The 17,648-nt window shown below is 45.1% G+C and overlaps 1 protein-coding gene and 1 non-coding gene across 2 annotated transcripts in view; both read right to left on the reverse strand.

The window, feature by feature from the left end:
* Nucleotides 1–15,786, reverse strand: part of cadm3 (cell adhesion molecule 3) — a 44,313-nt gene extending 28,527 nt beyond the window's left edge. The window contains exon 1 of the mRNA XM_030773376.1: nucleotides 15,717–15,786. Within this exon, the coding sequence (XP_030629236.1) occupies nucleotides 15,717–15,786 (70 nt within the window). The remainder of the gene's footprint in view (nucleotides 1–15,716) is intronic.
* A 1,028-nt stretch (nucleotides 15,787–16,814) lies between these two features.
* trnar-ucu (transfer RNA arginine (anticodon UCU)) lies at nucleotides 16,815–16,888 on the reverse strand. The gene has a single exon. It is a non-coding gene; the product is annotated as a tRNA-Arg (tRNA).
* Nucleotides 16,889–17,648: the final 760 nt, after the last annotated feature.

Raw genomic sequence — 17,648 nt, forward strand, 5'->3', positions numbered from 1 at the left:
GCACTGTGATGTCGTAAGCAGATGGATGGAGTGTCTAGTGACAGCCCCTCCTCCCTACCTCACAGAGGCACACTAACTTTAATGAGACAGCCAATCAAGACCTGAGTCACCTTATGAGGAACGTGTATGATTGGCTATTGGCTATGGCTATGGCTTCTGCTACAGTTACCACGGCTAAGCGACAGGACAGTATCACACACACACACACACACACACACACACACACATACACACACACATACACAGAGCGCGGTTCCATGTTTAAAGGACTCTTCAGGACTGAGACGTCTGTGTGATCTCTTGATTTATTAAAAACGGATGGGGCAGAGGGCGCAGTGTGTTGGTGAGAATTGATCCGTGTCATTTAGCAGTCATGAGGGTTCTGGTGCCTGGCGCTGCCATGCCAGCTGGGCCTGTGAAACCGGATTCTGCCCACTAAAGAAGACATGCCCTGGGAGAAACACTTGTGTCAGACTCTGCCATACCCGTCTCTGGATGTCTCACACTGGGAAGGGATCAATTAGTTCCCCTCTTCTAGAATACTCCTTAGTCAGAGAGCTAAAAATAAAAAATAAACGTCCTCACCACTGCAGCTTAAACTTTGCAGTATCAACACAAATCAAAAGAAAGAAAGAAAGAAAGAAAGAAAGGAAAAAAACACGAAGTAAAGAACCAGAACCGTAGCTAAACACTCTGCCAGGGATGGTGTGTAGTACTGCTTTATAAACACCACTGTCCTGTGTTTAGTACCGCTTTATAAACATCACTGTCCTGTGTGTAGTACCACTTTATAAACATCACTGTCCTGTGTGTAGTACTGCTTTATAAACATATCTGTCCTGTGTTTAGTACCACTTTATAAACATCACTGTCCTGTCTGTAGTACTGCTTTATAAACACCACTGTCCTGTGTTTAGTACCGCTTTATAAACATCACTGTCCTGTGTGTAGTACCACTTTATAAACATCACTGTCCTGTGTGTAGTACCACTTTATACACGTCACTGTCCTGTGTGTAGTATCGCTTTATACACATCACTGTCCTGTGTGTAGTACTGCTGTATAAACGTCACTGTCCTGTGTGTAGTACCACTTTATACACGTCACTGTCCTGTGTGTAGTATCGCTTTATACACATCACTGTCCTGTGTGTAGTACCGCTGTATAAACATCACTGTCCTGTGTGTAGTACTGCTTTATAAACATCACTGTCCTGTGTGTAGTACTGCTTTATAAACATCACTGTCCTGTGTGTAGTACTGCTTTATAAACATCACTGTCCTGTGTGTAGTACCGCTTTATACACGTCACTGTCCTGTGTGTAGTACTGCTTTATAAACATATCTGCCCTGTGTGTAGTACCGCTTTATAAACATCACTGTCCTGTGTGTAGTACCGCTTTATAAACATCACTGTCCTGTGTGTAGTACCACTTTATACACGTCACTGTCCTGTGTGTAGTATCGCTTTATACACATCACTGTCCTGTGTGTAGTACCGCTGTATAAACATCACTGTCCTGTGTGTAGTACTGCTTTATAAACATCACTGTCCTGTGTGTAGTACTGCTTTATAAACATCACTGTCCTGTGTTTAGTACCACTTTATAAACATCACTGTCCTGTGTGTAGTACTGCTTTATAAACATGACTGTCCTGTGTGTAGTACCGCTTTATAAACATCACTGTCCTGTGTGTAGTACCACTTTATACACGTCACTGTCCTGTGTGTAGAACTGCTTTATACACGTCACTGTCCTGTGTGTAGTACTGCTTTATAAACATCACTGTCCTGTGTGTAGTACTGCTTTATAAACATCACTGTCCTGTGTGTAGTACTGCTGTATAAACATCACTGTCCTGTGTGTAGTACTGCTTTATAAACATCACTGTCCTGTGTGTAGTACCACTTTATACACATCACTGTCCTGTGTGTAGTACTGCTTTATAAACATCACTGTCCTGTGCTTAGTACCGCTTTATAAACATCACTGTCCTGTGTGTAGTACCACTTTATACACGTCACTGTCCTGTGTGTAGTACTGCTTTATAAACATCACTGTCCTGTGTGTAGTACTGCTTTATAAACATCACTGTCCTGTGTGTAGTACCGCTTTATAAACATCACTGTCCTGTGTGTAGTACTGCTTTATAAACATCACTGTCCTGTGTGTAGTACCACTTTATACACGTCACTGTCCTGTGTGTAGTACTGCTTTATAAACATCACTGTCCTGTGTGTAGTACTGCTTTATAAACATCACTGTCCTGTGTGTAGTACTGCTTTATAAACATCACTGTCCTGTGTGTAGTACTGCTGTATAAACATCACTGTCCTGTGTGTAGTACCGCTTTATAAACATCACTGTCCTGTGTGTAGTACCGCTTTATAAACATAAATGTCCTGTGTGTTGTACTGCTTTATAAACATCACTGTCCTGTGTGTAGTACCACTTTATACACGTCACTGTCCTGTGTGTAGTACTGCTTTATAAACATCACTGTCCTGTGTGTAGTACTGCTTTATAAACATCACTGTCCTGTGTGTAGTACTGCTTTATAAACATCACTGTCCTGTGTGTAGTGCCACTTTATAAACATCTCTGTCTTGGAGACACACTGAAGTCAACAGTTTTACTCCAGTCCTTCACTGGCAATTTACACTTTACGATTTGCATTTTGGTATTTCACTTTAAACCAACGCAACTCACAATTAGTGCATCAGTCAGGTTTAGCTAACTACCTCATAAGCAAAAGATCGCAGTAAGAATGCAAATTATGCACCAAGTAAAGATACTTGGTGCATAATTGGACTGGAACTTCCACACTTGGAATGCACCGAGTAAAGATACATAGGCTGGCAGAATCAGGTGTGTTAGTGCAGGTGTGTTAGGGCTACATTGGAACAGAACCCTGCTGTGTTCAGAGAGGCCCCAAGATGAGAAGGTCGGAAAGTAAGAGTGAGTCACTTCATGCTGCAGTGGGTTTGATGTGATCTGCTTTCGATTGAGGATGTCTGCTCCGGGCTGATCTAATTTGAGTTGGATAATGTATGTCTGGTTCTGTCTGTGTTTGAACTGACAGGTTCTGACGTAATCTGGATTAAATTTTTTTTTTTTTGAGTGCTGTTATTGATACACTATTGTTAAGCTTGTAGCATTGATGCATCCATTAGCTGCTGGATTATGGTGGGGATTATCTCTGCTCCGTTTGTGATGGTGTCTGGGTGTGAACACGGCCTGGCACTGGTTGTCACGGGTAGACAGACTTACCCCCCTTGTAAGAGTCAAACTCTTCTAAGACCGTGTTACATTCCTAATCTAACAAACGTAAGCCGTGCATTTAGGGCTTCCTCAGGCCTGCGGAGGAGCTGAGTCAGGTGTGTGTGTGTGTGTGTGTGTGCGTATGTGCGTGCGTGTGAATAGACCTCGGCCACAGGGCTGTCGACACAGGGCCTCTGCTGGAGCATCGCTTCGCATCACAAGCTCCACTTTTAAGTTGAAAACTTCGTTCTCTTGGAAAATTGCAGGGAAACATTTAAAACTGGGACAATTCGTTTCTATGTGTGCCTTTAGAAATGAGATCAGTGAATTCTGAGAACAGTGAACGTTTTATGTTTTGAATGCCTATAAGGATGAAGGCTGCGCATTGGCTTTTGAGCAAACTCGTCAATTTTGAACCTCCTAATTTGCATATGCACATTGAATATTCTCACTGTCCTGTTTTTCTGTTTGTTTACTGTTCCCTCTTTACTTCCATTCTTTGCCTCAGCCTTCTTGGTCAAGAGTCCCTCGAAAAAAAAAAAAAAGGAAAAAGAATTGTAGTGTGACCAGACTGATTACATAAAGGTTAAACAAAGCAAAATGAATAAAACACGGGATTAGTTATGGTAAGACAGGCCATGTCAAGACATTTAATGAAGTAAACTCTGATAATTCAGGAGTAGATTAATAATTAAGTCTTAATCTTCAGCATTAACAGGGGCCATGTTAAGCTATAGGATGATACATTGTTAAATCAGTGTGGTTTACCCTGTGTAAAGATTCTGTTGGGGGGGGCACGCAGGGTGGGGTGGGGGGCATGGGTTTATGAATCTGGGGGTACAATCTGGCATTTGACCGAGAAAAACTTTCCATGTTGTCCAGCTGTCTGCATCTGTTCGTATTGTTTTCTGAAGCTGACTGAGATTCCATAGAGAGAAAAAAAAAAACAGGACTGGTTGTGATGTCATTTCCAGCAGAGCTAAAGACAAGGGACTGATTGTCGAGATGCTACGCTCAAAAAAAAAAGGAAAAGAAAAGAAAAGAAAAGAAAAGAAAAACGCAATCCTCTGAGTTCAAATACCTTGGATTAGGCAAGGGATACCAGGAGTTTCTAGACCACACCAAACAAGTTCCACTTCATGAGGCCGCAGCGTTTAATCTGAGGAGCTTCAAAACGAACAGTACCTCCCCTATCAGCCAGCTGTATACAAAACATTCCTAAATCATTCCTCTTATCAACTAATGAACCAGTATGGTCTGAGCATCTACGTTTATCTCTTCTGCCCCCTCCATCCATCCATCCAGTTTCTTTTCTGTGCTCGGTTAAAGAGCTCTTCCGCTGTGGATGATTACTTCTATATCATTTCATGTTGTTAAACAGTGACTTTCTTTTCATTTGAGGCCATATCACAATCTCTCTGTCATAGTAAACAAATGGAGCTGTTAACATGAGGTCTGCTGGCCAAGACGATCCTCATTTCCTTTCTGCTAATGACCAGGCCTGTGCAAATGCTGCTGATTTTTTATTACTGTCAAAGAAGCCAGCAAACATTTCTCAAAAAACGATGAGTCAGACACCAGTAGGCAAGATGACTGACAATGTTTAAGCCTCTCTCTCTTTCTCTCTCTCTCTCTCTTTCTCTCTCTCTCTCTCTCCTTCCAGCTTCTCTGTTCTTCTGAGAAGCATTCCTAGGGTTCAAATCTGGCAGCCAGCATGGAGAGAGAAAGAGAGAGAGAAAGAAAGAGAGAGGATATGTACAATAAATAGCCATGAGGGAAGAGAGAGAGAGAGAGAGAGAGAGAAAGAGAGAGAGAGTGAGAGAGAGAGAGAGAGCAGACTCATTTGAAACAAAGCCAGCTCCAATCAGTCCTGTGATCCTGAGTGAACGACTGGCACTAAAACGCAGCATAGCCCTCCTGCCTCTAAATCTCTTCGCATTAATGATTGGCTAGCCGTCGCTAAATCTCGCGTCATTATTGGCCACAGCTGGCAGCGGCTGCCATCTCTCAGTCAAAGCCAGCCGCGCATTACGCTGAGGTAAACAAACTACACGCAAGCCTCGCCAAAAGACCACAACACCCAGAGGGCCCAGCAGGAGGAAAAACACAGCCCCAAGGCAACGCTGCACGCTGCTTTGGGCTGACCTCGCTGCCAAGTGGCTAATTGGAAACCTATTCCTCCCACACTGAAACCTCCCATTCATTCCACTGCACTCAAACGCTGAACTATTGAACCACTAAACCATGTTATTGATTACTCCACGCTGCTCCAATGCCCCCTGCATAGTACGTGGAGGTAAAATAGCAAACCTATGCATCTGTACTGCATGCTCCGAGAGGTTTCTAGAAACCCAGAGCCGGCCGAGGTGTTTGCTTTGATTTAAAGAGATGTGCCCTACACACGGAGAAACCGTTGATGTGATCGCAGGGCACTGGACCGGAGTAAAGGGGCGCTTTGACCGACAGTGAGGCGAAATTTCTCTTCGCTTTCCTCGCGCTGGTTTGATCGCTCGCCCGACAAAACCGAGCGACTGAATTTCGCGTTACGTCACGGCAAGCGTTTTTGATTACACCAATCGGATTACACACGACCGAAGACGCTTCCAGGAAGGCCACGTGGCCTCTAGCCCTACTGGAGGGGGATTGGCTTTTGCCAGGCGAAATTTTTTGCTCGAGTTGAACATTTTTTAACACAAGCAAACGCTCATTTCGACCATTTTGTGTCGCTTGCGGTTTCACCGTGATTAACTCCACCCATTCACGTCCTACCACTGACTTTTCATGTATTCGTGGGTCTCGAAAAGTTCACGTCACGTTCGGTTAAAACACAGCTTTATGAATTTCGGGGTAGAATCTGGCATTTGACGGAGAAAAACTTTCCATGTTGTCCAGCTGTCTGCGTCTGTTCTCATTGTTTTCTGAAGGATTGCAACAGCTGACGGAGATTCCATAGAGAAAAAAAAAAAAAAAAAACAGAAATGGTTGTGATGTCATTTCCAGCAGAGCTAAAGATGAGGGGCTGGATTTTCACAAGAAGAAGAAGAAGAAGAAAAAAAAAAAAACTTCTCGTACCGTTTGGCGAGATGCCACAGTCGGGGAAAAAAAAAAGAAAAAAAAACGTAATACTTTAAGTTCTCAAATACACATACAGAACGAGAGACAGAGAAAGCCAAGGAGGAGGATTAAGTGGTATTGGAGGACAAGAGAAGAGAAGAGAGGAGGAAAATAACAAAGTAAAGCAAGTTTAAAACATGGATCTGTCCCCCCTCCGCACCCCCCCCACCCCACCCCCCCCCCCCGTGTTATGTCATAATGCACAGATGCACGCACTTTAAAAAAGGCAATTAAAGCTAAGCTCCTCGTGCAGTAAAGGCACAAATGTACAAAGCTCCTGTGCATTTGTATGGATGTTGCAGGGTGAACTAGGGTCTGCTGTGTGTCTGAGCATCCTGTCAAAGTCCATTAAGACCTGAACCCAAGCCATCGACCGCCTGAGGGGCAGAGAACCCTGGGCAGAATTCAGCAGAACAGCACCACCATTCACATCAAGTGGTTCTCAGCTGGATAGTTGAATAGTTAGGGTTTTTAGCAGTGACAAAGCTTTGAGTATGTATTCACCAATCACAAAAGCCAGCGGTGACAAAATACAGAGCACAACTCCCCTTGATTGGCCAGCGTATGCGACGCCAAAGGACAGGGCACAATGCCTCTTAAAACAAGCATATTTTTCAACCTTTTCAAAGGCACCTTTTTCATCTTAAGATATCAGATGTTTTGGAACAATATTGTGTTTTCATTTGACCGTGATATATAAATGTCATCCAATCAGAATATTGCTGTTGACATTTGAGGACACACCTAAGTTGACTGACAGCTTGAACAAATGGATAAATAGATGTATTTTATTCAGTAGCTGTTTCACTGTGTGCTGAACTTCACAGACAGACCAGGCCTGTGACACAGTCTTAAAGAGACAAAATGCTCAGCAACACAAATGCCCTGTCACAGATTAAAAAACAACACACACACACACTCTCACACACACACACACACACACGCACACGCACACACACACACACACACACACACACACACGCACACACACACTCTCGCGCACACACACACACACACAGACACACACTGTCCATAAGAATACAAACCCAGTATATTACAAAACACAGCAGCAGCAAACCACACAGAATCCGACGCCATAGAGATGAAGTACCAGAACACAGCATCCAGCACCACAGAGCTGTTTTCATTTACCAGCTGATTTCTCCTGGGATTAGGACCAAAACCCCTGTCTGTTCCACAGGCCCTGTCTGTGAGAGTCGCTCATTCACTGATTCACACACTGTGCACTTTCTCTAAAGCAAATAAGGTGACATTTCCAACACACCTGCTGTCTCTTTCTGGGTAAAAAAAAAATTAGAAACTCCCAGAGGTCTGTGTGGGGTTCTGAGGATGATAGACAGGAGGTTGTGTCCTTTCTCTGACTTTGCTGTTCTCACGCGTGGTGGGGGATGAGGTTGGTGGGAGGGGGGCTTTAACGCACAACGCCAAGACGAGGGTGACTTTGACTCAGACTCGCTGTTTGATACCGCGCCTCACACCTGTAACAGAAGCATGGCAGACTGCTCCCACGGTCGGCTACAGAACCAGAGTAGAACACTGAGGGAGGAAACGTTCTAACATTCTAAAGGAAGCAACCGAAGATTCCGCCGACCCTGATGAAGCGGAGCGTTCTATTGGCTCTCGTGCCGAGGTTGAAAGGCTTCCTTTATGACATCACCGGTTTTTCATTTCAAATGTGGCAGCCTCATCGTTCAGTAGGTGCAAATGAATGCATCGTTTTGGCAAGCTAGAAAGAGGACTGTTGTGAAGTTTTGTAGATTTTGACGTCTTTTTATAATGTGATACAGGGTCATCTTCACCTGTGAGTCAGTTTTTCTTGGCATCCCTTAGCGAGAATTAGCATCGAACTCGTCTTGCACGTTTGAGAAACATCTGTCTGTTTTCTTCCTGTTTCCTGCTTTCTTCTGCTTACAGGCGCCTGTCGCTCTCCAGTTTGACTGAGAGGAGCTACAGTTTATAAGTTGTCTGCAAACAACATGTTGGCCAGACGAAAGAAAATACCAGCTGAAGTAGCCTTATTTCCTTCGTTCGGAAGAACAGTCAGATCCATAAAATGAAAAAAAAAAAAAAAAAAGTATTGAGGAACAGCAAAGCATTTTTTTTTTTTTTTACTCTGACAAGGTGTGCGTGTAATGGATAATCGGAACTTGATTGATCTGGCCTGGCTAATCGTCTTTTCTCTGTAATCCATTAGTTGTCATCATTCATTCTGCTAAGTCACTGTCTGCTGTCAAGGTTAGACGTGCAGGCCAGTTCAGCTGCCTGGTCTTCCTCCCCGCAGTGTCGTATAGATCTGGCTGTTTTTTTAAAGAAAAAAAAAGAAGAAGGACAACAGGAAGCTATTTAAGAGCAGGAGAGGTGAGGTGCCCACGCAAATAGGTAATCAGTGCTCGACTCATCGGGTCTGAGTAATCTCCTTTTCTCTGTGATCCATTACTCTGCATTATTTATGCTAAGTAGCCATTCTGTTTCAAAGCCATAATGAGCTTCCCTTAAAGCCTCTCCCTTAACCCATTAGATAACACACACACACACACACATTCCTTTGCTCTCCTGTCCAGGTCCTAAGGTTCAGACGTTGAAGCTGAATTGTACTGTGCCCTGTAAATAGTTTAATGTTGACTAATGTTGTACTAACAGCCTTGTGTGTGCTGCTCGGGACAGTCAGCCTCTCCATTAACCCATTAGATAACACACACACACACACATTCCATCACTCTCCTGTCCAGGTCCTGAGGTTCAGATGTTGAGGCTGAACTGTACTCTGCCCTGTAAATAGTTGTACTATTGTACTAACAGCCTTGTGTGTGCTGCTCGGGACAGTCAGGCAGAATAAGAGAGTCTGCTGCGTGGAAAGGCGTGAACGTGTGGGAGCCATGCTTCACACCTGTAAGGTCTACGGACGCTGGCTCTGAGGGCTCCGATGTACAATGCTCTCCGCTCTCACTAAGAGTTTTCGCATCACTGCCTCAAACATACCCTCAGCGTTGCAAGTAAAAAAAAAAAAAAAAAAAGCTGTATCAAATTTTGACCTCAGGCAAACACATAAGGGCAACAGATGTCAAAACAACCATGTTACGCCTATTCCAGGGTTTTACAGCGCTGCAGAACGCTGAGGGCATTGTGTTTGGGGAATGCTAAACACAGAGAAAAGCATGTTCTGCTACAACAGTCAAAACAGAACCCTTCTCATGTTCCAGCAGACCAATGAAAACAGGAGGAATCTTCCTGTGTTTTGGGTCAAACCCAGCCTCCTTTGAGCAGCTACAAGTCAGTCATGTGACATAAAAATGTAGTCTCATTGGTGGAAATTGCACACCTTCAGCTCAAACATTACCTTTCTGTGACAATAAAGCCAAAAATAAATGTCATTTATAGTTACCTGATTAGATTTGCCCGATATTTACAATATTTCTGCTCCGTGTGAACACTACAGACAGAGTGAAATAATCACTCCGTTATCTCTCTGTTATCTCACTCTCTTTCTAAAAAAAGGAATCTGGGGGGAATTATGTCTTGATGCTCTTTGATGGTGGAATGCGTGGATGCTGGTGTTTTTCATAAAAGTTTCAAACCCTATGAAATCTATTTTAAAACCTGATCTTGATGCTGTGTTTGAACAATGGCTGGCCCCCTGTCAGATCTATACATAATGCAGAGGCATGTCAGAGTCAGGAACAGTAAGACTAACTAAAAGCCCCTGTCACACCGCTGACAATAGAGAGCCATAGCTCATTACAGAAAGCACAGGACATTGTCATAACAACCGGTGTCAGCACACTGGTGATGGACTATCTTCTACACTACGCCAGTCTGTCTCTACCCAAGCATTACACAAGCATCTCTCTGCTTCACTGGCCCTGTGTCCTAATGCACTGATTCCCAGAGACCGGGCGTCATCTCTTATAACTGCTTTATTTCCTCAGTGACATCGCTCCCCAGATCCCAGCACGTGCAAAATCTCCCATCCTGGTGCCGGGGCGTGGTGGGAAATGATACGTAATCATGAAAACAAACAGCAGGAATGCCAACAGACAGACAGGTCCAGGCACGGCTCAGCCGGAGAGAGGACAATGCTTGACTGTGATTGGAGGGGAACCAGAGATATGATAGATACTGTATTTCCCGGTGGGCGGGGTTTATTACACAGCATGGTTTGACAGTGTGGGGGCACAAGGCCTCACTGGGTGCTTTAAATGAAGTGTCTAAGTGTCTCTAGATAAGCGGTGAAGACTCACACGTACACAAGTGCCGAACGAGGATGATACACGCACTGATACAGCCGGCCCTCTGTGCCGCAAAGACTGGACTGGACAACTGTACAACACACCCTGATGAAACTGCACTGTCAGTACCACACAAACTGGTATGACTGGGATGTCAGGACAACACAAGCTGGTGTAACTGCTCTGTCACGGGGTACCACAGGAACTGGCGTGATTGTTCTGTCAGTACAACGCAAACTGGTATGTTTGAGCTGTCAGGACAACATAAAATGGTGCGACTGGATTATAAGTACCACACGAACTGTTCTTCCTGGACTAGCCACATGTTGAGGGCAAGTTAGTGAAGACCGTCAGAACCAGACTGTCAGATGAGGACAATAAATTAGGTTACATTACAGAGAGAGAGAGAGAGAGACAGAGAGAGGGAGAGGGACAGAGAGAGAGAGAGAGAGAGAGAGAGAGAGAGAGCAGAAATGTGGTTGACAGGAGTGGTAGAATGAGAATGGTTATGATGTGTTATCTCTTGTATATTCATGTCCAATTATAACACAGCAATTAGAACAACAACTCTCCATCGGTCTATTAACGAGATAAAACATTCATTACCAATGCAGTGAAAACACAGACAAATAAACCACACACACACACATACACACACACACACAAGCTCCAACAGCACCAGAATCACCAGTACAAAGAAACAAAAAAATCTCAGATTGTTTAAAACCATCAAACCAACCATCCACTGCTTCATCTTACTGGATACTCTCTCTCTCTCTCTTACACACACACACACACACACACACACACATACACACACCCACAACATACCCAGGCCTTTAACCAGCATGTGACCAAAACACACCTCCAGTTCTTTGAAGGTGTTCATGAACAGACTCCAGTCTCTTTGGGAAGTCAGAACTGACCACTGCTCTGACGTCTGACGACGGCTCCACATTCGACGGCTCTGCAGTGCTTTATTACGAATGCAAACGCTCCCAGAGCACAATTCTGAATTATTCAGCACGTAGCCAAAACAGCTGACAGAGTTAAAGTGTGTATGTGTGTGCAGGCTGAGGTAAGGATATGCACTGTATGTATCAGAGAAATGGGGTGGGGGTGGGGGGGGGGGGGGTGCGTAGACAGATCTTTACACAAAAATGAATTTTAGATTAATTTATGCTCAGTGTTGAGATCTGGGATTCTAAGCAGGTCACAGGGAAGAAGCAAAGCCCTTACATTCACCAAAAGTATTGTCAGGTATTCTCATTTAGAGGAGTGATCAAGAATAATCTGGATTAGGCACACAGTCTACTGCGAGGTCAAAAGTGACATTAAGAAATAATATTTTAAAAAAGTAAATAAACATTTCTGTTTGTCCTTAGACATTACTGTGCACTGACTGGAGTGTAGCAATGGTAGAGTTTATACATTTTAAGAATATTCAAGCTTTACTAATGACTTTCAACAGCTCCATAGAAACAGTATGGTACATCAACAGACAGATTCAGTCAGCCAATCCCACAGCCCTTAAACCAAACCACACCCACCAACAACGGGGGCATGAGTTCAACCCGAAGTCCTGAGCCTAGTGTGTGTGTGTGTGTGTGTGTGTGTGTGTGTGAGTGTGTGTGTGTGTGTGTGTGTCTCCAACACTTCAAAAAACGGAACTGAGCAGTGAAAATTCCGTTGGAGCTGTGTAGGGGGAGGGATTTGTAAATCGCTTGTAAAGGCAGAGAGCGCTCAAAACAGAGAGAGAGAGAGAGAGAGAGACGGCGGGATTTTTTTCCTTACCGTATGTTTCGCTGTACATGTCAGAAGCGGCGAAAGAGATGAGCATTAAGGCAGCGAGCGCGTGAAGAAGAGTCGACCGCGGGAATCCCGGGAGTGCCATGTTCGAACGCGCGCGCTCTTTCATGGGGCAGCCCACAGCAACCAAATCCACGAGTGTGAGTGTAGCAGCTCGCCAGAACGCTACCTACAACGTGAACAGGAAACACACACACACACACACAAAGTGTCACTTACAAATACAGCAATAGCCGATGCGTGTTGCTTCGCATGTTGCTGAACACATTCACACGCGCACTGTGTGGTGCGCGGATCGATGGAACTTCTGGGGGCTGCGCTTTAGTGACTATTTCCAAGACGGTGTGTGTGTGAGGTGATGCGACAATCGATCCCTCGTGAAGAAAAACACCCTTCATCCCCTCTTACCAGCAAATGAAAACCAGTCAGTAATTACAAGTATCGGTCAACACGATCCGGTAAATATTGTCGGACAGAGACAAACAGAAGAAATAAAAATCTCTTTATCACTCGTCGTTCATGATTTCCTCTATCCTATCATCCCCTTTTCCTACCGCACGCGCAGGCGTGTGTGGGGTGGGGGGGCGGTGACGAGGGGAGTAGTGCACCTGTCGCCCCGCTGAGACTTCACCCCGCGCGCACAGCCTCTCACACACGGCCGAGATCAGCGACAAAGCAGCCTCAGCACGCGCTCACAATATACTTTACACTTTCACATCGTTTTTAAACCCTTGTTTGTTTGTTTGTTTGTTTGTTTGTTTGTTTGTTTGTTTGTTTAAATCAGAGATTACTTGTTCAAGCACCGGATAAACATACACAAGGACCCTTGTAGCTGTTATGTCTCTATGCTTTCTTTGATGCGCTTCCCTTTCCGCTGTCACTGCCTCAACCACCAGCCAAGGTGGCTTTGGCATAGCTTGCGGGACAGGCGGACTGGCGGAAGGGAGTGCGATCACTCGGGGCGGGGGTAGGCTGGTGCGTGCATTAAATGCTGCTTTTTATTGTTGTTGTGCTATCATTTGCGTTGAAGAGAGAGAGAAAGAAGCGTAAGACTCCTTGCGAACTGCCAACCGGGCCGCTCAAAGGGACGAGACGAGGCCTCAAACGTAGATTTCACACATTCACGAGCGCCCAGAGCACGAGAATGAGAGGGAGAAGGGAAAGGAGGAAACGAGAAGAGAGAGAGAGAGAGGGAGAGAGAGAGAGAGAGGAAGCGAGAATGTATTTGCACGAAGGTGATGATGATGATGATACCTGCTGCAATCTCCGCGCGAGCCGCGACCCGAAACGGAGCCGCCCGTTGGGGCTTTTGCGCCGCCTGCCTACCTCCCCTTGCGCACCTCTCTCTTTCTCTCGCACTCTTTCCCTCTCTCCCTCCACTCCGATTCTGCCCGGGACACTGCACAGAAACGACAGCAGAAAATAGAAAGGACCAGGTGCACACAGCGCGAGCTCGCTGAATGCAGCAAGGAGGCAGCAGGGATGGTTTGTCGACTGCGAGGGGAGGGGTGGAAGAGAAGGAGGAGAGGCGCGCGGGGGGCAAAGTGACGACCAGCCCAATAACAATAAGCATAACCGCACTTCAACACACACACACACACACGCACACACACACACCCAGCCCTCGCCCGCGGTCCTTACTTCACATAACGGCTCATGCAACGGGTTTTCTGTTGGCAAGAGTGTCTCGAGAAAGGTGTGCAAGGATGCGGACGCATTCCATAACAGTGAGCGCGCCTCTAATTACTACTCCTGACAGGTGTTTCCCTCCCGTATAGGCACGAGAACGCCAGCGATAACAACAATATATCTGTCTGTTGCGAGTATGTCTGTGTATACATGTTAAAAGAGTAGCGGAGTCGTACACACCAAGATATTCTTCTCGCCCAGTCCGGTCGCTGCTTCGGTTCGGGAGTGCTGGACCCGAATGTGCTGTCTTTTTGGTGCTCGAGCTGACGTCCCGTTGGATACGTTTGTCCTCCCTGTCGGTTCCTCCAACCGCTTAGCTTTTTGTTTTTCTTGTTTTTCGTCTCTCACTCGCTCTCTCTCTCTCTCTCTCGCTCTATCTCTCTTTCGCTCTCCACGGCTACCGTTCACTGCAGCAAAAACAGTCTGTCTGAAAGACAGGGGGAGGCAGGGCGCGAGGGAGGGATAGAGGGAGAGAGGGAGGGAGTTGGCGCGCGGGGCGGAGGGGGGAGGGCTGGGGGATTTTAATACGATTTGGCCGGTACCATTCGGGTAACAGGGCCAGAGCACATACTGCCTGAGAGAGAGAGGGAGAGAAAGAGAGAGAGAGAGAGAAGACGAGTGAGGCTGTGATCATTGTTATTGATAATAATAAATTCCAATACCAGTGTATTATTATTATTATTATTATTATTATTATTATTATTATTATGTAACTGTGTATAATGTTTTTTTCTAATGTGCGACGGTGACGCGAGGTGTGGTCTAACCGTGAATAAAGTCCCCGTGCGCTGGTCTCAGGAGATTCAGATGGGGTGTTCAGGAGAAGGGGGAGGGGGGGGGGCAGGGATTATGGATTAGTTTTGCACGCGGATTACTCTCTGTGTGGCGGTGTTGGGACGCATGGGGGGTTAAACATGGACGCCGTCGCAAGCACTGGACCTCGAGCCATCTCGGCAGTTGCTCTGTCATCGTGTAGCCAACGGTTTACTCTCGCGCCCGCCTGAGCGAAACCAGAAGGCGGACCGTGACCACCACGCGCCATGGGGAAGGTTATGGTTCACTCTCCGTCACCCACAATAACCTCCGAGCTCGCGAGAGCCGCCCAGTCCACCTTGTAAGATCACTGACACATATTATACACTAATAGTAATGTTTAGAAATGTATTCGCGGGCCACCACCAAATGAACAAAGAAAGGAACCAACAACACCTCACACAAACTCCCAGTGAGGGTTACGTTATTCGCTGACTAAAAGAGATTTAGCGACGGTTGGTATTGTTATTACTGGTCCCTCATCATTCTTCGATATTATTAAGTGAGGGAAAGGACGCTCCCACATTACCGTCGAAGAGTAAGACGTTGGTTACACCTACCGGCCAGGAGACGGTATTGCACACGAAGCAGGTATGCCGGTATTTCTGAGAAAGCATCAATTACATCATGCACACTTGGCCTGTAGGGTTCTTTAATTTGTTCACCTCTCGTTCGCTTTGTTTTTGGCGTCGCTGCTGGCGACACGGAGCTTAAATCTATATCTAGTTTTGGGACCATAGAACAAAATGGGGTTTAAAAATGCGGGCCTCCATTTTGGATACCTCGTTTTATGAAGACAATGACGTCATCTTCCGCAGAGCGGAGGATGTCCACGCGGTCGAAGGCGCTCATCCGTGACCTGCGCAAGTCTCTCTCTCTCTCTCTCTCTCTCTCTCTCTCTCAGTTCTTTGCCAACATTTCGTCTATCTGCCGCGAACTTCATCCACTCAGAATCCAGCCGTGATAACATTCACAAACACTGGGCAGAGAGAAGCCTTCTATTTTAAATTGTCATCTGATGTCGCCCATGATTGCATAATACTGGCATCAGACCATACTCTCTCTCTCTCTCTCTCTCTCTCTCTCTGTGTGTGTGTGTGTGTGTGTGTGTGAGAGAGAGAGAGAGAGATTCATAAAAGACTTAATGACTTAATCAATAAACTTAACAAATGAACGAATGATCAAATTAATAAAATGCATAAAAACTACAGAGAAGTGAGTAAAAAGAATAAACCAGTGAGTGAATACATGACTGAATGAATAAACGGGCAGATGGATGATGAGTATATGTGTGAGTAAACGGGATGCTGACATAAAAGGGAGAATCGGTGGACAGAGGCAGGTTTCTGACAGCCACGGGTCAAGCTACCTCACATATTCTTTGCCTGCAGCACAAAAGGACTCAGCGCATCAAACCTAACACGGACACGTAAGAGCAAATTGAGAGAATCAGCGGAAAATCAATATGACACTGATGTCTTTCTCTCCAAGCAGTCTCTCTCTCTCTCTCTCTCTCTCTCTCTTCGTCCCTCCCTCCCTCCCTCCCTCCCTCTCTCTCTCTCTCTCTCTCTCTCTCTCTTATACAGACACTCACAAACGACAGATCACTGTTTTAAACTGTTTTTTTTTTAACAGCAAGAAAATCACTGTTCAATTTATGACTAAAATTACATCTTATTTAAATTAATTTTCATCAATTTTAATCGAATTGATTATATTACTATTATTATTATTTTAAGAGCTTGTCTCGCCGCTTCTTGTTGTAATCGAACTGTTTAGATAACTGCTGGACAAACGTATATCAGAATTAAATTAAAAGCGAGGCGAATGTGACGCTGTTTAAAAGGTACCGACTGACCCTATCGGCACGAAGTTGGTCTCATCTCTGCCGGGACTCGAACCCGGAGCCTCTGGATTAGAAGTCCAGCGCGCTATTCCATTGCGCCACAGAGACTGAGCCGCGTGATTTTTGCGTAAATCGAGTTCATATTCTGTAGCAGTTATCCGCGTCTCTTAGCATCCCGCAGCATCAGGACCAGTGTAGTCGTCCGCTGGTTTTTACTGAACTAGCCGCTAGAGGGGGTGCGAGAGCCACTTTAACATGTCGACTGTGATGGCTGCCGGAGAATACGTTTTGTCTGCTTGAGCGGGGAAACGCATTGCAAGACATGGAAGACATTCGTAATGTTATTTGTGATGAATGCACTCTTTGTGGTCCAAAAATGTTTGTATATCTGACTGTTTTCTCCTCGGGTTCTTTTGAACTTGGTCTGCTCAGCGATTCTCACATCTGTCTGGAATCTCATTTCAGTAAAGTACGTAACCGTCGATGCTTGCACTGAATATTTCACACGTTGAAAGCTCACACGTTTTTATGTAAAAATAAATAAATAAATACATACATATACATACATACATACAATACATATACAGTACACAGTTCTACTACAGATATGTCTCCTCAGCTTCCTCAGGAGTAGCTCAAACTGAGAAAATAAACAAATAAATAAATAAACATACCGAAGCAATTCAGAGGTTTTTATTTACGTTTACATTTTTCCTCAGCAACGGCACTTTGATGAGCACGAGTCGTTAAGAACGTAAATATCAGTTGTTATTCGTTTGAATGATCTCAAGTTGCCTCATAGCCTGCAGCCAACCTCTTCAAAATCTCCAACAAAAAGCTGTTTTTACGATTTCCACCCACTAAACTG

Source organism: Chanos chanos, chromosome 5 (genome assembly GCF_902362185.1).
Source record: "Chanos chanos chromosome 5, fChaCha1.1, whole genome shotgun sequence".
NCBI classification, from domain to species: domain Eukaryota; kingdom Metazoa; phylum Chordata; class Actinopteri; order Gonorynchiformes; family Chanidae; genus Chanos; species Chanos chanos.